General features: G+C 35.2%; 2 protein-coding genes across 7 annotated transcripts; one reads left to right on the top strand and one right to left on the bottom strand.

Annotated features, from left to right (window-relative positions):
* The first annotated feature begins 605 nt into the window (after window positions 1-605).
* On the top strand, window positions 606-7,955 carry LOC128155426 (prostaglandin E synthase 2-like). Of its 2 annotated transcripts, XM_052817126.1 has the most exons (7): window positions 606-690; window positions 4,072-4,160; window positions 4,468-4,683; window positions 5,422-5,633; window positions 6,090-6,302; window positions 6,545-6,659; window positions 7,547-7,955. In XM_052817126.1, the coding sequence occupies exons 1-7, from the start codon at window positions 606-608 to the stop codon at window positions 7,697-7,699; spliced, it is 1,083 nt and encodes a 360-aa protein (XP_052673086.1). In that variant the 3' UTR covers window positions 7,700-7,955. The 2 variants fall into 2 exon arrangements, with proteins under 2 accessions (XP_052673086.1, XP_052673085.1); XM_052817125.1 differs by lacking the exon at window positions 606-690 and having other exon boundaries at window positions 3,853-4,160.
* A 7,703-nt stretch (window positions 7,956-15,658) lies between these two features.
* Window positions 15,659-24,149, bottom strand: LOC128157371 (sphingomyelin synthase-related protein 1-like). Of its 5 annotated transcripts, none has more exons than XM_052819880.1 (5): window positions 23,892-24,149; window positions 19,027-19,647; window positions 16,753-16,870; window positions 16,457-16,607; window positions 15,659-16,338 (listed from the first exon to the last, which is right to left on the bottom strand). In XM_052819880.1, exons 1-5 carry the CDS (start codon window positions 23,900-23,902, stop codon window positions 15,977-15,979), a joined length of 1,263 nt encoding a protein of 420 aa, XP_052675840.1. In that variant the 5' UTR covers window positions 23,903-24,149; the 3' UTR covers window positions 15,659-15,976. The 5 variants fall into 5 exon arrangements, with proteins under 5 accessions (XP_052675840.1, XP_052675839.1, XP_052675838.1 ...); XM_052819879.1 differs by lacking the exon at window positions 23,892-24,149 and adding an exon at window positions 22,115-22,161; XM_052819878.1 differs by lacking the exon at window positions 23,892-24,149 and adding an exon at window positions 21,207-21,467.
* Window positions 24,150-25,323: the final 1,174 nt, after the last annotated feature.

The following is a 25,323-nucleotide window of genomic DNA, read 5'->3' as shown; positions in this document are numbered from 1 at the left end:
TTGTAAACAAATGGTTTTATGTCAATTTTATTCTCTACAGATCATTTTACAAGACTGTAAATATTTACGACTTTGTCGTAAGTTCTTTTGTAAAAATGCAGCCCTGATAATAAGATAATTCAAAATGATTTCTTTTTCAATGAAATGCTTATACTATAAAATACTTGAACATCAATGAATGCACATTGAATGCGCTCCTTAAAGATAATCATTCTGTTTCATGTGACTAGTTACAGAAATCTAAAGCATAACCAACTACAATATACATACACTTGTAACGATAAAATGAATCATAGGTTTTGGATTTCAATACAATAACATAAATGAAAAAAAAGTAAAAAAATGTACTAACATCATTTAAATACATAAATAGAAAAACTAGAACAAAAAAAGTAACTATGAACTTAATTAAGTCTAAGTCCTGTCCTTGGTTATTGGTCCTTTGGGTTCTCAAAGTTTGCTGAGGTTGGGAACGACATTCCGTCCCCTGGAAGGGGGGAGGAGATCCAAGGGAACAGCCAGCAAATGTACCACTTACTGCCAAAAATATGTCGGATATTCTCCCTCAAGCCAAGGTTATATGTGTATATATTGTGCCTTCTTTCATGAGTGGTGAGATTGTAGATGATGTGCTTGGAATGCCATGCCAAGAGAAATGTAATGATCAACCAGAAAAGAGTGGAGACCAGGGTAAGTAGACATACAATGGCAGTGTAAAAATCCAACATTCCAAACAGGAGAAGGATCAATGGAAAACAGAAACACATGAGATTGTAGAATGAAAATTCTCCGAGTATAGTCCAGGCGAATCCCATACAGTAGGTAGAGGCAAACATGGCCCCCAGCCAGGTGTAGCAGATCAGACAGATGTAGTAGCGATGGTTGAAGTAGCCGATGCATTTGCCGGTGAACATGCAGTGATGGTCTCGTTTCAGGATGCAGCGGTTGCAGGTCTGACAGTGAAACGAGCGAGGTGGAGCATTGGCTTCACACACGGCACAGTACTGCCATCCTTCAACAAACAATCATTATAGTTATACATACGATTACACTCTACATGTACGAAGCTATATAGATATTAGAAAAAAAAGTCTTTATTCTAGCTCTGAACTGTAACTATGGATAACAGTGGTAAAGCATTGAAAATATATATCTTACAAATTTCAAAATAAGTTAATCCAGAACTAAGAAAATCAATACCGGAAATGAATTGCCTATTCCCCAAAATATCTCAACAGAATCTTGCTGTGTCACACCACCCTCATACAACTACAGATACCAAAACCAAGTTGATTTTCTGTGTAATAGAGACTAATGTGGATGTTCCAGTAATCTCAGCAACACATTAGAAATGTATGATATCTGAGCTGTCAAGCTTAAGCCGATGAAACACACTAGATGAAAGTTCTATCTTTTAAATGGTCTCAAATACCTTCATTGTTGCTCTCTCATATCCCATTTAACCACATTAATTGTTTTTGCAAAGAAATCACAACCACATTTAACTTACCTTTTACTGTTTATGGTCACCATAATAGTGAAAAATCTGAGATATTCCAAATGCGATTTTTTGGCAAAATGCAGTGTTTTTTTTTCACCAATACGAGACTTGGGGCTGGACCCTTTGAATTGGGAAAAATAGCGACAAAACAAGAAAATTCATTTTTATTAATTGTAATGAAATTTAATGATTTCTATCATTTATTTAAATACTAATTAAAGCACAATGCTTATATTTCTAGAATTCTTTAAAATTTCATTATTATTCTATTTAGTCTTTCTTGAAAATTTTGAACAACTTGTACCAATTTTTTAAACGCAATTGGGAATTTTGGGTCCAAAATTGGGAAAATATTAGGAAACTTCCAATAGGGACTGGGGCCTAATTTCGGCTCCAAATCAGGCACAAAAAACACTGAAATTGCATTCAAATTTTAACTAGAAACATTGAATTTTCAAAATGCCTTGTTATGACCTATTAAATGGATATTTGGAGAACTTTAAATTTGCCTGCCATTTTATAGGAAATCGCACTGGGAATGTCTAAGATTTTATCACTAACATTGCGACTGTAAACAGCAAATTTTTAAATGTGATGTTAATCATGGTAGTGATTTCGTTGTAAAAACAATGAATGTGGTAAAATAGGACTATGAAAGAGCAACAATGTAGGTATTTAAGACAAATCATCTGATAAATTAGGTGAAAAACATAAAGAATCTCTCATGGTTTGCAACGGTATATGATTTTTATCCAACGAGTTGCTTGTTTTCTATCCCCAACATTACTTGAGTGATATTAATCATATCAGCTAAAATAATGTAGCCCTCTCTGATTTTTTATATCTGATGTTTACTGGAGAGGGCTACAATTCCATAGGATCTCCTTAACGGTGCAAAATTATTATTTTAATGCAGCTGACTTTGGTCTGAAAAGATCATTTTTATGTTAGACTTCCTTTAGATAAAATGAACTTTTAATTCAAGGTAAACAAACTGACTGTATATAAATCAAAATTACATAAACTACACCGGCATATTTACCAGTCGCCTTCTTCAGCAGCCATGACTGTTCTTGTGTGATTTCATTGGATTTATGCTTGGAGTTTTGATGGACTTGGTAACATAACAATTTCAGAGTAATTAAGCGAGCTTACCTTGTTACATCACTAAAACATCATTTAAGGGAAATGTATAAAATGGAAAATTCATATTAACTGCTTTATTTATGTTTAAAATGGGGGAATTCCTATATTCAATTCAAGATCTGCTCCTGAATTTTCATTGACTGTCTTAAAATAAAACTGATCAAAGGTCAGGAAACATGGCGGACAAATTCAACCTGCGTTGTTGACAAACACAAAAAATAACTGATATATGGACTATACTTAATATTTATTGGATTAATTTATGCCATACACAACTACAACTAATGTTTGAGTTCAGGTAAGAAATGCAAAAGTTATTGTCATTTATATACAATTTGAGCCGAATCACTCCCACACTTGCGGCGCCACTATGGAGATCCTATGAAGCTGTAGCCCTCTCCCCAAACAAAAAAAAATTGGGAGAGGGCTACATTATGCAGCTACCATCGTATATTGAGCTAAACATGATAAAATGTACCATCTGTTTTTTTTCATTTCCTACAAAGTGAGCTAAGGGGACAAACTTTAATGTCAAACCGGGTCTGTAGGACATCTGTCATTTTAATGATGGAACATTCTATCATTCTAGATTAAGTGAAAGTCACTTTATTGATTTTCTTCTCCAATATATTACCTGGCTTTAGTAGGGTAGGTAGAATTATGCCAATGGTTGAAGTATTTGTTGACATAATTTTCCACATGTTTCCGATCACGTTAAAGTAGATGAAACCTCCATACACATTGTACCACAAGATTTGAGCATTTGTTGTGCCATAATTTTCTTTCATCCAAGGTGCGACGAAAAAATCGCCAAGAATAACTACACTGTGGATAAGAGACATAGCATAACAAAAAGAAAGCGTGTCAACAATGTTTTTGGGAAGAATCTGCCGAAAACTTCCCATTTTGATAAAAGAATTGCACAGACACTCAAAAAGTTTTTGACTAAATGAAAATATCAATGTTAAAACGGATTTTAAATCAAATACACCATTTTTCGTATTGTCAAACGCAAAATTGACCCCAATATTTTTGTCAACCCATTCGTAGATTTATAATTTCTGAAGTAAAATCATCTTCGTGTTACAATTACTTTAACATGTCTAATGTGTATACAAATGCGTGTAAATTATTATTTGACATTTAATTCACAGGATAACTTGTAAAAGTAAAATGTAAAACCCCAAAAACTAAGAACAACTTACTTTTGTTACGTAAAATAAACATCATGGCTGCGCTCAGGAGAGTTTCACAAGGTGTTTTGCAAAATGGGCAAATTTTCTTGAATGCAACAAAACAATGCAATGTTTACGCAGGAGTGATACCAAAAACACATTTTTCTACGTTTTTAAAGAATGTTTATACAAAACACAGCTCAATTTTAAGAAGAAAATGGAAAGTGTTGGCTTGCGTAATTGGAACAGGGAGTCTGGGTACCGCACTTTTATATGACAAACAGAAATATGTGGTTAATGCAGACTTTCCAGGACAATCCATAGCTCCAACCAAACAGGTAATTTCAAAGGACCAAAAATCATATATTGTCCTTTTATATATAAATCAATATTTAACAGAGGAAATTCCAGCTGGGCGAGGAAATTCCGGTTAGGAGTAAGGATACGTCAGGCTCTCCTTTAAATATTTCAGTAAATGGGTAATTTCACACCATTGACCAAGGAAACGATATTTAAGAATGGGTAACATTTTATTATTAACGCTTAAGGCGTTTGTTGTTTGATGATGATGCAATGTATTTCACTCTCATGAAAAGCTGCTTTATTTTACTATTATATTGAATTGCTTTTCATATATTCATATAGATTCGATTTGATGATGACAAGACAGGACTGAAGCTAACGTTGTTCCAGTTTGTTACTTGTCCCTTTTGTTGTAAAGTTCGAGCCATGCTCAACTACAATGGAATCTCGTATGACGTTGTAGAGGTGAACTCCATAACAAGAGATGAAATAAAATGGTCTAAATACAAGAAAGTACCGATATTGGTGGCACAGGGAGTTGGAGAAGAGGGATATGTGGTAAGTTAACAATGAAGACTCTGTTTAGAAATCCCCTGTATATTGGAATTATAGCCATGTTTGTAAATTTGTTTATTAATGTCAATACTGTTTATCTGAAGAATGATAGATGATTGTGTCCAGACATATTGTATGGAATTAATGCATTGATTTTTGTGAAAATATGAACACTTTTGATTAACCACATTAAGATGCCACATTATGATTTTGTGTTAATTCAATAGTAAGCAATTTTTATTTATGTTAGTTACATTGATGGACTTCCAGCTTATTTAAAACGAATGATATGATATCTTACTGAAACTACACATTCATTTAGAATGGGGTTAAATAGAAACATTAATATGTTCATTTGTCAAATTCTGTTTAGTTTGCCAATCAGCCTATCCATCTGTTTATTCCAATTTCATTTTTGGTCCATAAATTTTACAAGAAAAATGATAATTTGATTCTTTGAATTAAGCTTACTTTGGCCTGTCATGATTCCTATATTCATGAAGCCACTGACCAAGGCTATGGTGACGTATGGTCACATTTTCATTAACATGGCATTTATCTGTTATCTGAAATAAACCCTGTGGTAGTATTAATCCTTTTTGGACAATGTTGGTTATTTATAGTGGTTTTTTTTTTTGCTTTCCATATAATAATGTGTTTGCTATATATTTTCAATAATAAAATACTGTATATTGTAAATTTATCTATATCATCAAGGGTTGTTATGCCTTGTACTTTCAGCAATTGAATGACTCCACTGTCATTATGAGTGTGTTGGAGAGTTATTTGAACGACAAAACAGTTTCCCTCCAAAAACTCCTAACCTTCTACCCAACCATGGACAAAGAGATCAAAGGACGGTTTAGAAGTAAAACAGTCACAGAGACTCCCAACAAAAACTTTCTGATGTTTCAGGATCACTTAACAGACAAGAGAACCCCTGAAGAGAGAGCGTAAGTGTCTGATATAAGAGAAAATACGTACAACCTATGTCTTTTATTTTAAATTACCAGAAAAACTGGCACCGTAGTGGCAATGATATTTCAAATATATTGAAGAAAAATGATGAAGAAAACTTAAATGAAAAGAATAAAAACTTATATTAGATAAAATGTAAAGTTATGCCCCTGAAGATTTTGTTTGTTATACATTTATTACTTGTTTAATATTTAAAATAGAAGATTTTACCTTTAAATTATAACAATTTCATTTTTATGAATGGCAGTTTTTTGTTTATTTTAATTTATGTGATGTGTCTAATTTAAGTCTGTCTTTTTATTTTGTGATTTTTGGTACGTATATTAATTAGTGAGTGTTTATTATTTTTACATGCTATGTAAATACATGTATTTTACACCTATTGCTTTGACAATTGTTTAATGTTAATTTGGACCGTGTTTTTCTGACAGTGAGGAGCGGAGGATTCGGGTGTGGGTGGATACCGTCTTCGTTCACTTGATCTCCCCCAATGTTTACCGCACAATGTCCGAGTCCCTGGACACGTTCCAATGGTTCTCCAAGGCGGGAGACTGGGAAACCAACTTCACCGGCTTCCAGAGAAACACCATCATCTATATTGGAGGATTTGTCATGTACTTTGTAGGGAAAAAACTGAAAAGGAAGTGAGTGCCAAAAGTTTGTCATCAATAATTATTTAAAAATGTTTTTGAAAATGTTTGTAAATGAACTGATTTATTGCATATTTTGATAAAATAATGTAATAATGTTTTACGCTTTTGCATGCAATTTGATGTACCGGTACATAAATTGTGATGGTGACATCTTTATGTTGTAAACATTAAGCCCCTGACTCAGATGGGTGACCACTAGTAGTGAGTAGTAACCAATGACCTCTGATCTACAGATACAACCTTCAGAAGGACGTGAGAGAGTCTCTTTATGAGGGAGGAAATGCATGGGTTAACTTCCTCAAGGGCCGGAAATTTGTGGGTGGAGACCAACCAAACCTGGCTGATTTGGTATGTGTGATATCTACTGGTATTCTGTTGTGTGATATCTATTCTGTTGTAGTACTCAGGCTGGGATTCCTACTCTGACTAGGGACATTGGCAAGGTGTCTGATTTTATGCACAAATTCCTGCATTCTTATCACATTGAAGGTCATTCGAAAATATAACTTCTCTTTCAGCAGTTTGAAAATGTGTTGTAACAATAGTTATATTTTTCAAGCAAAATCTAAATGTTTTTGCATCTTTTTAATACATATTTTAATTTTCTGACAAAATGACTGCACCTTGAAGACATGAAAAATTATACTGTAGAAGCATATATTTTCGTTGGGTTAAAATTTCGTTGTTTTTAAACCAAATACAATTTCGTTGGCATTAAATTTTGTCATATCGTAATTCCTAAAATGTATCGTGTATCAACTCTGTATTTATTGATTCTTGTGTTAAAAATTCATTGGATTTAATTTCATTGAATTATACTGCCAATGAAAATAACGAAATGAAATCCTCAACGAATATCTCTGCTTCTACAGTATATCTTTGAGTTACTTCCCTTGACCCAAAATACCAGCTGACTGCAGATATTATATATTTGCTTAAGTGATCATCGTCCTAGTTTTTTATCCAGTTATGAAATGAATTCATTTAACAACACATTTAGCTCTATTTTTATTTATTGATACAATACACTTGACTTCTACACTGCAGTTAATATTTGAAGATTATGTCCAGATAGTTCATTGACTACAAACTTTGTGTAGATACTGTTATAAATCATCTAGATGCACACCTCAACAATACAACTATGTGAATTTGTTGTTGGTAGATATTGTTATAAATCATCTATATCCGCACCTCAACAAAACAGCTATGTGAATTTGTTGTTTGTGTTTCAGTCCATGTACGGGATGCTGACAGCGATGGAGGGGACGGAAGCGTTCAGAGACCTGGTGGACAACACGAAGCTCAAGCCGTGGTACGATAGAACCAAGACAATGGTGGAGGGGCACCAGGGAGCCAATCGGGCGCGGGACGTCACCCGCAAGTAGTGGGTGTGGTCAGAGGGGGTGGTGTTCTTCCTGCTGCCTCCACCCCACAGGTGTCAAGCCCTGACTGTTTTCAGTGAACTGTGATAATGTCTGTGACAGTGAGAGTTATTTATAGACCTCAATATGATCTACAGTCAGATTTATAATCTGAACTCAACAAATCATGTCAATCGACAATGTGATCAAATATGCATATTTGACCTTTGTGAATGTGTTTATGATCTTTGTGAATGTTGCAGTAAATAATGTTAAAGAGTTCTGTTGATTTGATTTACGGGTATTTGGTGGGAAAGAGTCCATGTTTGGCGATTCTGGTGATGGGGTTTTCGTCAAATACACAGTGCTGAAACTGGATACTTGTATTCATCTGGAAGGTCTTATGTCAATTTAGTAGTAAAAATAAAACATCAAATTCCATTAAAAAATCTGATTAAATTAAGATGTATTAAAGTAAATGTAGCTTTCACATGTATTAATTTTAATGATATATTAACATTAGTTTAAATTAGCAATTAAAAAGCAGCCCAAGATCAGTTTAAATATTGATAATCTTTAAAAATTAAGTACCGTAAGATTACAGTACTTAGTTTAGCTTAATTAGAATAAGCTGATCGACTTAAATAGAGACAAGAAATATGCAAATTAGTACAATTAATGTTTAATAGGGAGGTCTGAATTCTTCATGGTTCTTGCAATGGAAAACTGCTACATTTCCATGTCATCAACATTTTGAAAATATCTATTCCCATGTGGTAACATGTAAATTGTTTACCAGCGAGGAAGCTGAAAATACAAGACTATAATGAATTAATCATGAAATAGATATATAAATTTTTTGCAATTTTTGATGAAAATTTTAGCTACTGTGAATATTAGATCTAACAGAGCAAATCAATTTTATCATGCATACTTATTGAATTATATGCAAATTTTAAAAGTTGAAACACACAATTTTTTTAAATTTGAATTAAATATGTATTGAATTTGAACAATTAATTTATATTTGTTATTAAGAAAAACTTACATGTAAGCTGTTTTTTTGGTCAATAATTATCATTGAAAGCAAAACAAGGGTGGGTAACAACTTGTGTGATACAAACTCTCAGAATTTGATTTTAATCTGATTCATGTCACAGTATTTGTGTGCTTGTAAACTGAAATTTAAACTTTCGCTGTGAGTTTGCCCATTTACAAGTGCAGGTTGAAGTAAGTTGTGATGAAAAGCTGAGCAACCTGGGGAAATACTTCCAGTTGGCTTTTGAATATATGTTTTGCAATATTTTATCATAACTCCTTTATTAAACTTATGTAATCTTTTTGAAATCAATCATTCACCCTTGTGCTTCAGAGAGTGTGGTCACGATTTAAGCTACAGCCCTTTAAATTCCATTCCCCTTATTTTATGGTTAAATCTTCAAGGACTAGCTGCATAAAGTTGAATATAATTGAATCTTGAATTGAACATACATTGTAGTTGAATCTTCAATCTGGCAAAACCTATGGTGCGAACCTCCGCGATCCCCAGCTACAAATCTGAAGCTAAGGCGATCCCCATCTTAATGTTTTAGTGTATAAAATTATCCTAGTACCCCATACTAAAAATAATAATTATATTTATTTATATTGTATAGGGAGCCTTTTAATACTTAGGCTGATAAGAGTGGTGTGGGTGCGAACAAATTAAACTGGGTACTTGAACAGGGTTCTTGACCATCCAAACCAGCTTTTGACCGAAGAATACGCTACAAGTAACTTTACCCTATATTTTTTCATACAATTCTTTGGCATGTTTATACCTGTCAAAATTAAACAATACCCCCCCCCCCCCAAAAAAAAAAACAACAAAAAACTTTCAGTCATTTCTTTTTATGCGTCTGTATACTGTCTAGTTAAATTTGAAATTTACGATAAAAGCGATGATTAAATAGTAAACGATTCCCCCCTATGAATTTTTTTGTATATATTCGTTCCATTCGCAAACCGATGCAGCTTCCTGCTCAACCGACCTTTACTCTTACAATGCCCCGTAACATCCAGCGCCATATTCCTGACGTCAGTACCGCGTCCCATATAGAGCTATAGAGGTTTGTTTGGTTGGTTTTGAGTGGTCAGTCATATTAATCGATTTATTTGTTATCCATTAATCTCCAAAAAGAAAACACAATAATTATGCGCCATAGATATATCGACTTCGCCAAGAGAATACACTAATCTCGCGCTTTCTCCTCCTTGGACGTCAGAAAAAGGGTATATTTCTAGACTTTTAAATCTCGCATGCTGTTGACAAAAATGTATGCTAAAGTTTAACTTAGGAACTCGTTATCATATTCTAATGAACATTAGCATTATTTAGCCAATAAGAGAACAGGCAATTGAAATCATTTAAAAAGAAACCTCATGATCAAAGTTGAACTTGTAATACACCCAAAGGCATATTCATAACCACTTTCCGTGCAAGAAGTTTTGGTAAAATACTGGACCAAGCTAGGGATGCACTTAAAAAATTCCAAAGAAAACAAACAAAAAAAACAAAACCTTGCATTATGGTAGATTGTGTATAGGTACATACATTATGTATACCTCAGTAAAGAAATGGATGCTTTTAATAAATTCATATGCCTTAAACTGCAGATATAACCATAAAGATGGATAGGGAAGAAGAAAAGTAATTCATTTGGGTGTTTCTTGTAAAGATGTGTTTGAAGTTTTTAAAACTTTTGTATGTACACAGCTAATAGATACAGATAATGTTCTAAAAATGTGCACAAATATCCCAGTCATGTAGATATTTGTTTGAATAGAACCCGTGCACGATGTTAAAAAGATCTATCAAAGTCAATAGTATACCATAAAGACACTAGATCTTTACCATATCATGAGCCTGAAATAATAATTTACGAATGTCAATAAAAGTTGAATATGGTTGAATATAACTGAATCTTAAATTGGACATACTTGAATCTTCATTCTGGCAAAACCTAAGGTGGGAACCTACGCGCTCCCGTACTTCAAACCTTCAGTTAACGCGTTCTCAATCTAAAGGTATTAGTGTATACAAATATACAAGAACATTAATTATACTGCTTTATATTGTATAGGTAGCCTTTCAATACTTAAACTGATTAGAGTGGTGTGGGTAAGAACAAACTTGGTACTTGAATGGTACCGTATAAAATAGACGGTAGACCACCCAAAACAGCGCCGGTGTAACACGACAGGAATCAATTCAACAAGCAATGAGTTGATATATCTTTGATTGGTTTTTCATCCGTCGGTCTGTTGATGAAATCTTCTAATCCCGGGAGTACCTTTCTACAATAGAACTCGTCGAGTTAATCCTAAATGAATGGAATTAATTCTACGGTTGTATTTGGGATTTTCCGTGAAGTAACGACACGCACCGCCCTTCAGATTAACCGTTACGTATATATATTTATATAATGTTTATCGTCGGTCCGGGGTTTTCTTGAATGTGAAGGCAATCTAAGAAGTAGGGATTCGGTTTTTTCTGTAAAGCTTAGAATAAGAACAACATTCTTTTGTTATTGTTTTTTTTTTTTTATAAATAAGAATGGTTGATGATGACTAACAGTACCATTGCGTTGTTACACTAAATATAACTTTCTGTACACAGCCTTAGTCATGCACGCATTATAAGACAGTCCAAAACTCGGGTCACGGGTAAATTAAACCAAAAAGACAATCTCAACCAGAATCTGGCTGCATTGAGGTGTGAACTACCTCATGTTGTTTCCTGTTGGTTGTAATACAATCGTGACTCTTGCTTATTTCTCCCTGTATAGAGGGACCCGTTTCTTGTAATATTAAAGGGTCTTGTTGGTGACATTTAATCCACCCCGTACCAAAGGGTCAATGGACTCCTTTTTTTTTTTTTTTAATTCGGATTAGAGTTCAGCCAGGGTCAAACCTTTAACGTACAAACCAAGACTATTAGATTATCGACCATGCGTGTGTTGATGTTTCTTAACAGATGTACCTTTTAAATGAACTGTTCATAGTCTATGACAATTCGAGATTAAAGAACCTCTGTCTATTGAAACCTAACATCTGACCCTTACCCTTTGCTGTATATGACCCTAGATTTGACTTTTATATTACCCATGCTGTGTATGACCTCAGATTTGACTTTTATATTACCCATTGCTGTATATGACCTCAGATTTGACTTTTATATTACCCATGCTGTATATGACCTTAGATTTGACTTTTATATTACCCATGCTGTATATGACCTTAGATTTGACTTTTATATTACCCATGCTGTGTATGTTCTTAGATTTGACTTTTATATTACCCATGCTGTGTATGACATTGGATTCGACTTTTATATTACCCATGCTGTGTATGACCTCAGATTTGACTTTTACATTACCCATACAATGCTGTAAGGGACCTTAGATTTGACTTTTATATTACCCATGCTGTGTATGACCCTAGATTTGATCTGTCATTATAGTGTTGCACACAGCAACACAGGAAAGGGAACAAAAGTTCTAAGCTTCGATTGATAAAACATATATTTGTTATTATTTAGCGTTTGATTTATGACCAAGACCTTTTTATCTTTAGACAATTAGTGTATAAATATGTGTTTGATCAAATTTACCAGATAAAGTTTGTTTGATTGAGCTTCACTATGAGAGAACAAAACAACAGACAGACAAACGGACGGACAAGTGGACAGACAGACAGTGTGGTGTGCATTTAATATCAAGCAAAAGTCTCTCCTTTATCCCAAAAAGATTCCGAAATAAATCAGTATAAATATGGCTTCGATTCAACATTCACTGCACTTTTAAATGACTTACAATACATTTGGATTTTATTTAAAAGTTTCTTAACAGTTACATGCCACGATAACAAATACCAGGTATATTCAATTTTTTTAATCCTTAAGAATGCATGATTGTGAATTATAGGTTCAGACAATAAAAGCGCACACACGGTGACACCAGGGAAGCCTTTGGGGGAAGGGAGGGGTAATAATTTTCGTAAAATACTAGTAACGAAAACATTATGAACAACAATTTATCGTTTGCATACGTTGTTAAAACACTATAAAGTCATAAAACTTGATATACTGGTTAAGGAAGCAGTCCTACTTTTTATTTTAGACACTTGAGTATCGATGTGAAATATTTAATTGTTTTTTGTTTGCCGATCGGCTGTTTTGCCCAAGGTTCTATATTTATTGTATCAACATTAAATTAGAGGGCGGGGCATCAGTTGTTGAATTTCCTTGTCGCCGTTTTTATTGCCTGCGGGAACAAACACAGAAGGGAAACAATACGCATATGATATCTATCAGGTCCCACTTAATAAAAAAATGAACAATTCGTGAGACCTCTATTCCAGCTAACTGTTAAATCCACATCGCCTTTTGAATTTCTATCACGCATAGCTCTCATTGAATTAATTAAATAGGCATTGTTACAACGCGCTTTGAAAAATTAGGCACATTGAAAAAAAATTTCAAAGTGCGTTAATTTTGGGACCAAGTCAACGCACTTTGAGCGTTGACATCGTCGATATTAACGCACTTTGAAAAAAAATGTTCATGTTTTAGTGAAAATAGATGATGCAGCAAATTTACATCTTATTTAGTATATTGGGCTATGCCCGAACCAATATGATTTATATATATGAATAATGGAGATCAATGTATAATATATTTCAACTGGCTTATTGCAAATATGATGTAAAAAAGGATACATTAGTTCTGTTTATCAAAAACAACATGATCTTTTAGAAGATCAGTGCGAGAAAGTTAACCCACGTCCTAATGCTTATTTTTAAGTTTATAATAATTTAATGTTAGTTAATGTTAATATTATTTTATTGAAGTGATTTATTTGATTAGAATATGAAAAGAGAGTTACTGTTGAAACACATACGATTCTTTAACATACCAATGGAGAAATTATTGTTCGGTCACCTCATTTTTCAATAACACTGCATGTACTTATACATAGCATATTTCTTTTTCCGACTACCCAAAGTTGAATGTCATATGTTTTGGAAGAAAAATTGAGTGACAATAGACCTTCATCTTGTAATCAATAAAATTATGCACTGGTATTTGACCTGTATCTTTAGTTATCCCCCACCCCCATCCCCGTATTAAATACGGTAAATTAGATTCACGGGTGTTAAGAAATCATCATACTATCAACAAATTAGAAATTCAGTTCCAGAATATGTGATATAAAAATATTTTTTCAAAGTGCGTTAAGAGTGTCGATACTAAAAAATGTCGACGTACCTTCAAAACGCACTTTGGAAAACAAATTTAAAGTGGGTTAACTTGGTCCAAAATTTAACGCACTTTGCAATTTTTTTTTAAAGTGCGTAATTTTTTCAAAGTGCGTTGCCACAAAGTACAGAAGTACTGACTGGAGTTGATTTTATTGTGTATTATTAAAATGGTATTTCGCATGGCAAGTAGTTTCTAAGCTGTATTTAGATACAGTGTAATTACGCAATTTTTTTCTAATATGAATTATAGGGCTTTTCTTACAAGACTTCCGAGCTATAGACGGGAACCCCACAGGAATGATGTTGTGTAATATATTTAAAAAAGAATTATCGCCATCAAACTCTAAGATGCATTATGTATCAGTAATCGAAATATTTTTGGAAAATTGTAAACAAACAATATTGAACTCTGGCGTAGGAATACATACGACTAAAAAAATAAATTGTTTGTTCCATTTAAAATCTGACTATTTTCAAGGTGTCTATACCTTAAAAATCAATTATTAAAAAAAAAAATCAAATGCAGTAAAGTTTTTTTTTAAATTAAGACATTCAGCATAATAAGATAAATAGCTCTTGTTTGGGATGGCAGTTAAAATTGAAACTCCCGAGAAAAAAATTGTTAACGCCCGCTTCGCGTCGGTTGACAATGGTTTTCTCGGGGTGTCATTTTCAATTGTTATACTTTTATGTTAAATACTGAAATCTGATTGGTTAAGACGCAGTTCATAATCTTTTCTATTACCCTCAGCGTTAGCAACGCACTTAGCAACGGGTAACATTAAAAATTGTTACATGCGCAAAAATTATGCGCGTACGGTTCGCTGTAGAATTTACGTTATTCCTTTATAAAAGCAGTAAAATTTTCTGAAAAATTAAGACAGTCAGTATAACAAAATAAATAGTGCCTGTTTGGGAGGATAACAGTTGAAATTGACACCCTGAGAAAACCATTGTCAACCTCCACTTCGCGTCGGTTGACAATGGTTTTCTCGGGGTGTCAATTTCAACTGTTACCCTCCCAAACAGGCACTATGTATATACTGTTACCCTCCCAAAAAGGCACTATTTAATTTCCCCCGGCCAGGGGTAAATGATACATGGTATAATGTCCATTGGTATATGATACATGTAATAATGTTTGATGTTCCCAGGTGCAGAAATCCAAGAAATATAATTAGTTATTGGGAAACCGATCAAAATGCAGAAAAATCTTTTTGCTTCCAACTTTGGCAACCTCGAGTCAAACAATCTAGAACTTTATAAGTGACAAGTATAGCAAACGTAACCAAACGGATTCCTCACCTAGCACATTGCAGGCTTGTAGCGTCGTATTGCAGTAGGACGGTAAATGCTGATATATACAAGCGTGAACGTGCTTTGACGTGCCGCGTGGGAACTTAAACTTATAAAGTCTCTAGTCCATGTGGATTTTTTTCCACGATTGTGTAATAACTTTTTCACGTGAAATTTCTATAAGGTACACGTTTAACTGAAGAAGATAATCCGACTTAATTAATAGCCATTCAGGCTATGGTTAAAAGCAAGTTCGTATGCACCTAAGAAAAATTCCCGGACGGGGTCATTCGGACTAGCGGGCATTCGGATTTAATTGCTAAACGCACAGAACCAATACAGTGTGTGAAATACCATTGAAGGTTTTCTAATATTTTATAATATAACTGAAAAATAAAACCCGTTTATTGTAAAAATAACAGACATTTGATGGTCTGCGTGACTCGAAAAACAAATCACGTAATGCAAATTTGTCAAACAGAAACGAATGATAAAACCATTCGTTAGAAATGGAACACATAAAATGTGTAAGTAATTCCACAAATTTTGCTAATTTGTAAAATGAATACTAGTATGGCGTGATTGATCAATAAATTAAGATTAAATACATGTACACAATGAAGTTCATATACACATTAACACGCATACACAAACACAGATAATTGCATTGATTCTGTTGTAGGACTTCACGCGTGCCTAATGAGGTCATGAATGACGAAACACTGTGTACTGTTTCAAGCAGAAGTCCACACGTCTGTCTTTGATAAACTTTCTCAAAGAGTCAATACTGGGAATGGGACATTCGTACTCATTCTTTACAGCCCTATGGGTGTCCTTCTCAAAGAAATAGAAAACAGGAAACCAAATTTTGATTCGCTTCCGATTTCGCCTCATCATTGTGAGGTTGTTGGCAAATGTTTGGTGGTACATGAAGATTCTTGACGAAATGTAGAAGGCGACCACTACGTCAAGCGTGTAATGCCCGTGGGAGGCGAGAATGGCCCACATTCCACAGAAACAGTACAACCACAGAGCCAGGTGAAGCAGACGATATCGACTGGGTGTATCTGCAAAAGATATAGAAACCAATGGCTGATGTCTCATTGCAACTTTGAAAAGACATTTTTTTTTAAATTGCTCCTTTCAAAATTTTGTGGTGCGAATTTATAAATGGGCGTAACTTACATTCAATGGCAGTGAGAGTAGCGATAGTTATAGTGATGGTGTGGCCGCTAAACATGTAGTCCCCACACGTCTTCATCCCGCCAAGCTTCATCCCCATCCCTGAGTAAACAACCAGGATTCTTTTGAACTGACTCCAGCTGTCCTGGAAAACCTAGCAATGCATCGAAATGTATTAATATAAATGTTTGATTACCAGTCTGTGTGTGTGTTTGTGGAAAATAGAGAGAGAGAGAGAGAGAGAGAGAGAGAGAGAGAGAGAGAGAGAGAGAGAGAGAGAGAGAGAGAGAGAGACTGACCATTCTGTCACAGTTGTAGTGCTTCTCAGGCATCGGGAGATTGGTGACGGTGACACAGATACAGCGCAGCAGGTAGATACTTCCGGCGATGACCATAGTCCGGCGCAGGACCACCCATCTGTAACCATAGCAACGAATAATACAATACTGAGGCGGAATATTACATAGTTCTCTACGATTTGTTCATTGACATGAAGAAAAGGCGATGATCATATATAAGGAAAATATCATTCAATCTCTAAAAGAGCTAGACAAGTTGGCAATGAATGTAAAGAAGATTATTCAAAGAATTGATTCTTCAACATACAAAGAATATAAAATGAAAATCAAAGCACGGCGATCTTTTGATATCATTTATCATATTTTTCTTAGAATGTGGTATGATTTTTTTCATTTAAATGGTTCAATAGCCCATTTTAATTAGAAAATAGTTAAATCGTGCTCGTATATTTTCATAGCGATTTACTGCAATAAAATCAATTCCTCGTCAAAATAGCAATGTGAGAATATCGCTATTCTTGTCGGGCCGTTTGTTTGTTTTCTTGAAAGGGCAACCTTTGAAGTGCTCACAGATGCCAAATAGACCTTTCAAATGTTTGTCAGAATTATGTGTACACAAATGTACGTATCGGTTTGTTCAGGGTTGGCAGGGAAATATTGGGAGTAGTGATGGCCACCAATGAAATACAGCTACCCCGTCTGCTTGACTGCAAACGAGAAATGTCGATATTCAGCACCGATCGATTTCAAATCAAAACGTCTTTAGAAATAATTAAGTGAAATGAATATAAATCTCTTAGATTTATTTTGAAATCTTTGGGTTTATTTCCCGTAGAGAAAGGAGGGAGATGGCCTTTATATTTTCATTACAAGAGATCGTTTGGGGATTAAATAGGCGCTTAAATACATAGCTGACTCCACATTTAAGCCGCCACTGATCTGGTGTTAAAACAGTTAATACCGACGACAATAATATACATTAGAGGGTATTTTATGGAACGGTCTAGGCAAATTTCAAACATTGATGAGTTATGTCTGAAAATGAATACTGTATATGGTGTGCTTCAACTAAACGCCCACCACAATATCGACAACTGTTAAGTCAGTTCAGTTTTTCATTTTGAATGTAGAAGGAGGAGTTTGTTATGACTAACAAATTAGGTTTTTAAAAGACTGTACTACTACTGAATTCTGTCTTTGCATTCTCCATTGCAGTTGAATTTCAAAGAGTACAATCAAAAACTGATTATAAATTCGTATCCAATGTTCTATTCATGAAAATGAGACCAGTTATTTTATTCAAATACCAGTAATTTGACTCTTAAGTAACTAGATCAAATAAATGAATACGAATACAATACGCATTTTCCCTACGCGTTAGATGTATTTCAACCCAAAGTTCCAAAGAATTTATATAGGATATCCTTGGGTACAATGTGTATATTATTGTACGCATGATGAAATGAGAATCTAGCACATGAAACCTAGTGCTCTTCAGTCTCGCCATGACTAAATTGCCTAAACGAATTTGCACGATAGAGTTATTAAAAATGTTGTTTTGAAGTTATAGTCCTACTTGAATATTAATGTATATCACCTTAAAATCGCGAGAGGGACAGATTTGCGAGATTCGCGGTATATTGACGCGCCGCATCGGCCCTTTTATGACTAAGATAATTATTACAAGTCTAGGTAATTAAACATGTGGGCTCAGTCAAAAACAAACACTTCAAACCAGTTTATTACTGGTCATTAGCGAAAATAGGTTGTCGCAAATATAATTTGGTTTATAATCAGGCATGGTGTTGGAATACTGATATATATAAGTAATAAGGAATCATTCTTTGAGTATTATGAGGTGATAATTTCGGTCGGGGCGTGATCAAATCCAATAAAGCCCGAAGGGCTTTATGATAGATTTGATCACGCCCCGACCGAAATTATCACCTCATAATATTCAAAGAATGATTCCTTATTACTTATATTTATATAATTTTAAGCCATCGCACGATTAAATCTTTAAATATAAACAAACAAACCCCACCGGCGCCTCAATTTGGCGTCATTTGTATTATGGGTTATATAGTACAAAATCGATACGTAGTGTTATCACAGGCAAAGACATAATGGATAATGTAAATATATACATATATAGACTGTAAAGAAGTCAGTGTACGAAGACATTGCTTGGAACATACAGTGTCTAAATCTCTGAAGGTATAGAACAATAGGACAATAGTAAATAAATATGTATAAACTATAATTAGCCGTTACCTGTGTTTATGGAAGATAAGGATGACGCACAGTAAAGCCAACAGACTCAGGATCACGCTCTCCGACACCTTGTAGGCCCAGGGAATCATGGCGAAGTTATCCAGGTATATATCCGGAAGGGGTGGGTACCGCTTCTTGTCTGGAAGCCTGGACTGGGCGGTCACAATGGCAACGGAAGTCATGAAATGAGAGAGAGCGCCATATGCCACCGCTAGCACCGTTTTTCGGAGCTCCGAGCTGAAGCGACTGTAGTACACCGTATTTTGGTTGTCGTCCGTCTTACTCAACAGCTCCCGGTCACTGTCAAAGCTATTCTCGGAATCCTCCATCTCCACCACCTCGAAAGCCTTGTACGGCAGGAGTTGCGGGCCCTGGCCATTACAGACGGCTGAATGTTGGTGATGCTGTTTTAGCTGCTGAATACAGCCTACAAGTTTCTGAATATCACTGACCACTGTCAGATTTAGCGGCTCCCGTTGAAGCGATTCCTCCGTCAGGCCACACAAAGCCGCCCCGTCAATGTTCCGGTCCTCAAACAATTTCCGATATTCCGGGAACCCGGATTCCGTCAGCCACTGTCCCACCCGTGCGCGGCTCCATTGATGTATCGTCTCCATCTCACTGAAACAGCAAACACCGAGACATAAAAACAGCGTTCCTGAATCACTCTCTCACAGTTCTAATTTAAAAACTGGTGAAAATGTCGATTTGTGTAAAGTTAAATCAACTGTCAGGCTTTTCCCCGTTCTATAGGGTTTGAACTTATGAATTAATTCGATGAAAGAAGGCCTCGACATTTAAACTTGAATCAATACTGATTTGTAAAAACATGCTTTGACGGGTGGAATGATTTTTTTTTTATATTTAATACGATTATTGTCCGAAGATAATTCCTTACGCGTCTGGTTAAGTTTTCACTTTATTATACAAAAACAAATTGAAATAAGCACCTTGAGACCACCCCCCCCCCCCCAAATGCCTAACACGGTCACCCCTTACACTACCCCCTAACTAAACAGTACATGTCTGTTTATTATATTTACAAAGAACTTACTCAATCATCACTAATTAGGGCTTTTTTCAAATCATTGTTCATAGCCCAAATTAAATAGCATTCAAACTTAAATATTGGCCATTACAAATATTACCTTCCGTTTTCTACAGACAAACTGACATTTAAGCGAACCCTCTTCGCGGACTGGGACAAACTACCGCCACAGCGAATTTAAAATTATGAAATATGGACGGGAAAGGTATGTTAAAGATCTTTCTAATTACATGCAAGGGAAACCTTGCGCATGACACGCAGATCTGATTAAGAAACCCAATGTTTACTCCGGAGCTTGACGACGGAACGCACCAACGCCTGTCGTTCAATGTTGAACTCACGGGCTCTTTTCAAGAGAGTACACGTATTTAGAAATAGAGTCGATATTGTTTACCGAGTTTACAATTTCATGATTTCGAAAGAGCTTTATTTGCAGAGAATAAAAACACACAATAGAATGATAATGGTGATTAAACTTTAGCAATATATTCGTCTTAGTATCATTAATTCACGAGACTGTTTCCTACAGAATTGTACAGTTGAAACCGTTTGATAATTACAAAGATTGACTTTTTTCGCTGGTGCATTCAAAGACGCTGGTGTCAAAAAATCAATCATAATAAACGATAAATTATTCTAATTAGAATAATGCACTGTTATTGTAAACTGATTCTGGATAATGATAATTAAATTGAGTCAAAAGGAGCGTACAGGAGATAACTCATAAAACACAAAACATTAATAAGTAAATACGTGCTTTTATAAGATGATTAAGTATCAATTTTTCTGACAAAATTGTGGGGATCAGATATTTCCAGTGCATAAAAAATGAGAGAAACCGTTAATAAAGATGATAGAATATCTGCTTATGGTGTGATGAAATATTTGAAGAAAGATTTTATTTAGCATGCAATTTTATCTTTTGAAGATGACTATCTAAAAACTTTTTTAAAAAATTGAATTTATTTCTAACGGTAAAAGTTACTTGATATGATTACATTGTCAAAGAATCAAATATCGTTTATAAGACATTAATTCAAAATTAATGGGTGTGCAGTCATTGAATTAAATGTACTTTAATCGGCTTAAAAAAAATTAAATAACACACGTGTGTCATTGCAAAACCACTCACGTACTGTAAACAATCTCCAGAGGCTCGAAAGTTGAGAATCTGGGACAACTGACGGACATTCATTTTCATACACGTTTTATATATCCATGAAGATTTTAATCCGCCAGATGACACAGGCGACCGGGATCTCTCCCGTTATCGGATCGTTTTTTATGTTTATCTCCTGTACCTGGCCGGCTGGAACTGAGATTTACTCCGAAGATTAATATTTTAGTCGGGACCCACCCATCCAAAGATTTATCCCTGGTAACCGAGCTACAGTTATCACGTGAATGTCTCAGTCAACTTTATGACACAAGTTCGGGGCTTGAGTAGTTTATGATGAGCATTGTGCGGGAAAAGTCAACACATGGCCATAAACCACGATCTTAGTCTTCATTATTGTAAACAGTGCATTTAACAGTCAAAATCTGGAAAGGGGTCGAAGGAGGGGGGTCCAGGAGCCAGTAACAGAATGTTGTAAGACGGCAAGGTCTTATTGTAAATGTTGAGATTGGCCTCCCAGTCACTACAAATCAGGCAAAGAACGAAGGCCGAAGGGGCTTTGACTTATTCATGTGTTCACAGATAACAACCATCCCACACACCTTAGGCTTCAATGCAAACTCTAGGCTGCTTTTCTGATCGAAGAAATTGATCTTATATTCAAGCCATTGTTTAATAAGGGCAAGTAAAACACTCAATCGGCGAGCCGTAAGTCCACCAGGATTGAAGGCCATATATTCAATATATTTACAAAGGGGCGTAACTGCTGCTATATAGTCGACGTACATAGCCTTTTTGTTTGGCACCCTGTGTAAAGGCACTCAATTGCTCTGGACAATAAACTCTTCGAATGTCTTCCTTTAGACTATCATTCTTTAAGATAAACTTCTTTTTAAACCATACAAAAGAATTATAACTTTTACCGTAGCTTGTTGAAAGGTCTCCTGAATGACATATCCGGCTCTTTTATGACGTCATCTGAGGAAATTATGCAAACTTTTTGTAAAGACGCGGTCTTTTACCGAGCCATCGACGCAAGTTTGTGTTATTTATATCCATCCTCTTACTTTTTTAAACCTGACATCCTTACATAATCGATTCCTATGGCTAACATCTTGTATAATAGCATACTGCATTGCATCGATACTAATCAGATCATAATCGAACCGATTTTCCGCATTATTTAGTTATTTCCCTTAGCTGGTGTAAAAATGGTATCCAAACGTAGATATATATAGAGACTTAAAGGGGTGACATAATATGATAAATGGAAACGGAAATGGAAATCAATTTTTATGAACATGTTTGTATGTATCCCATGCTATGGAAAGAAGGCAATGATGAAGGCAATGAATCTTAAATTGAACCCACATGGGTAAAAAATTATATTGCAATAGTGCCGGTTTTTTTTCTCACTCAAACACATTCGAAAAAATTATTGGTCTCAATAACTTGTTAAATATTTGTCATTTACGGTAAAGGGAAATGATCCTATAGCATAGGTCGTAAATGCATATTAATTAATGTACGGTAAAGTTGCGGATCAAGTGGGCGAGGCCAGGGGTTTCCAGCCTTCTCTTCTTTAAGAACTTCCACCCCCTCCCCCTCCCCACACTATCTATATTTGTTTCTATTTTCCAGGGCATGATGGTTGGGGTCCAGACCACCCACCCCATAGATCTGCAGTAGAATTAATTCTTCAAAGGTAGGCCTCGGAGCCCCTCCTGACAAACAGAAATATCCCTTGGTCAGAAAAAAAAAATTGATTCCACGAAACTCTGAGATTAAAATGACCTTGACCCGTTCCTGGTACATCTGTATATCTATTGTTCTTCTAAATTAAGCAACCATGTAAGAAGTTAAATAAAGGTTAACCCACATAGTTTAATTTTTTCAAAGTATTTGATAGTTTGATGGTACTTTACATAACGCATGGTCTGCTGAAGTTTAGTAAGTACGTTTGACCGTCAGACAAAGTCACTGCACAAGTAACAGGCGACTACAAATGGATGCAAGATCATAGAAGACCAAGAAGTACGTATTTATATGTAACCTATATATCGGAAACACTTCGAACGCCCTTTCTCAGCCAAAATCCGAAATTATCCCGTATTTTGTATAATACCATTCAATCCATTCAATACATCTTAAACGAGGCATGGATTGTTTTAAGGTTGCATCATATCTTGAAAGATAATATCCTGTTTCTCGTCTATATTTCCCTTTTACTCAAAACAAATCGACTATGATTAGCAAAAATAAATACTTATTTCCCCATTTGGATAATAAAAGACAGACACTTAATGTTAAGTCCTTCTGTTGTAATGCATGTACTTAGTATTTGATATCAGACTTAAATTTACTTAAATGCAAAAATAGTCTTATTAGCAGTGTTTTTTGTAAGATTGGATAAGGAATTTAAAAAAGCATTGCAAATACACTAATGATTTGCCCCCCCCCCCCCCCCACACACACACACACACTGTCAAGAATTGTACGTGACGCTTTTTTTCAGAAAGACTACATATGAATAATATTTGAAATATATAATATTATATTGAATATATGAAAGCGAACGGAGTAACAAAATCAAACCCTGAGATAACAGCGAGATTGCTGATACTCTAGAAATCCTATTAAATGAAATTTTCTTTGATAAACAGAAGATAAATTAATATCGTAATATAGTAATATACATACCTGCCCTCCATAACAAGGCTTGCTTCAATCCGTACTACCCCCCACACCAGTCTTTGGTCATGTGAACCAGGACCACGGATCCCACGTGACTTTTTGAGTAAAAAAGAACGTTTTAAAAAAACAAATATCGGTGGATATTTACGGATGGATGTCCGCCCGTTTAAGTTGTTCTGTACTACACAAAGCTTCTAGATACTCTACCCAAGATAAAATGACCCAGATTCATGTAATAACACTTTATCAGTCCCAAATCCCAGTCAATAACACGCGATCATTACTACTTTTAAAAATAAAAATGTTAACATTCAAATGCACAACTCATAAAATGTCATGTTTCAAAAAAAAAATCGGAGGTTATGTAAGGCGGGCTGTCACACTTAAAGAATTCTGTAACTGTGCGTATTTATATAAGCTATATGCTGGAGTCACATGAAGATGGGTAGCATTCCCTCTTAATGTCGAGATAAGGTTCACTGAGTCACGAAACAGCGACGCAAATTACATACGGGTACGTGACTGTTGGATACAGCATATCAACTCATTCAACAAATTGTTAAAGATAATGATGCATTGCAATGAATAACTAATGATCTCCGAGTTCAAAATCTGGATTTATTATTTTTTTTATTTATGCAATGTCTCGCGGCATACTTGAATGAACTAGATACACCCCACCCAAACACGTGCATTTATTCCCACCTCGCGTGCTTTTATAACTGGGCTACAACCTGTGGAGACTCGTCAGCTTTGAGTTTTAATTGCTAATAAAAAGAACTATTTAAACACTTCCTCGCGATGACACTGAATTATAAAAAAGAAAGGAGAGAGAGAAAGAGAGAGAGAGATCTTTTGGCCAAAAATGAAGTACAAGTGTACTTATAAACCGATCTGAATCTTTCCTGACCCCCATGAAAGAAGAGATGGTAGATTAGTTCAAGACCTGGTCATTGTTTGTGTGAGGAATAGACCAGTAACCGGCGTGGACGAGTGGTTAATAAAGCATTCACAAAATCATCGACCCTGCAGGATATAGAGATACATGGCCAAAATATTGTCAACCTGAAGATCTGATATTCTATATTTATCTCATTGCGTGCTTGCCTGGGCTATTTAATTCCATCGTGCTAGTAATTCCACCCTTAAATACTGCCAAGTGTTGTGTACACGTGCACTCATACCATACCGTATCTGCCATACCCCCCCCCCCCTCCCACCGTACTTCTAGACCTATTTCAGGTCTGCCCACCACTGTAAGCCCATCATACAAGTTTTATCTCCATATAAAATTCTGCAGAGAAGTTTTCAAGTTTTATTGGACCACTTAATACTACAGTTCGAGTTCTTCATTTTTCCAAGTTCAATAAAGCGTACGTTATAGTTTCCGGCCTTCTGAATACCTGTAATTTATACCAGCTTGCTCCAACTAAACTTA

The sequence above is a fragment of the Crassostrea angulata genome, chromosome 7 (assembly GCF_025612915.1).
Source record: "Crassostrea angulata isolate pt1a10 chromosome 7, ASM2561291v2, whole genome shotgun sequence".
NCBI lineage: Eukaryota > Metazoa > Mollusca > Bivalvia > Ostreida > Ostreidae > Magallana > Magallana angulata.
This window is presented reverse-complemented; position numbering and strand designations above follow the sequence as displayed.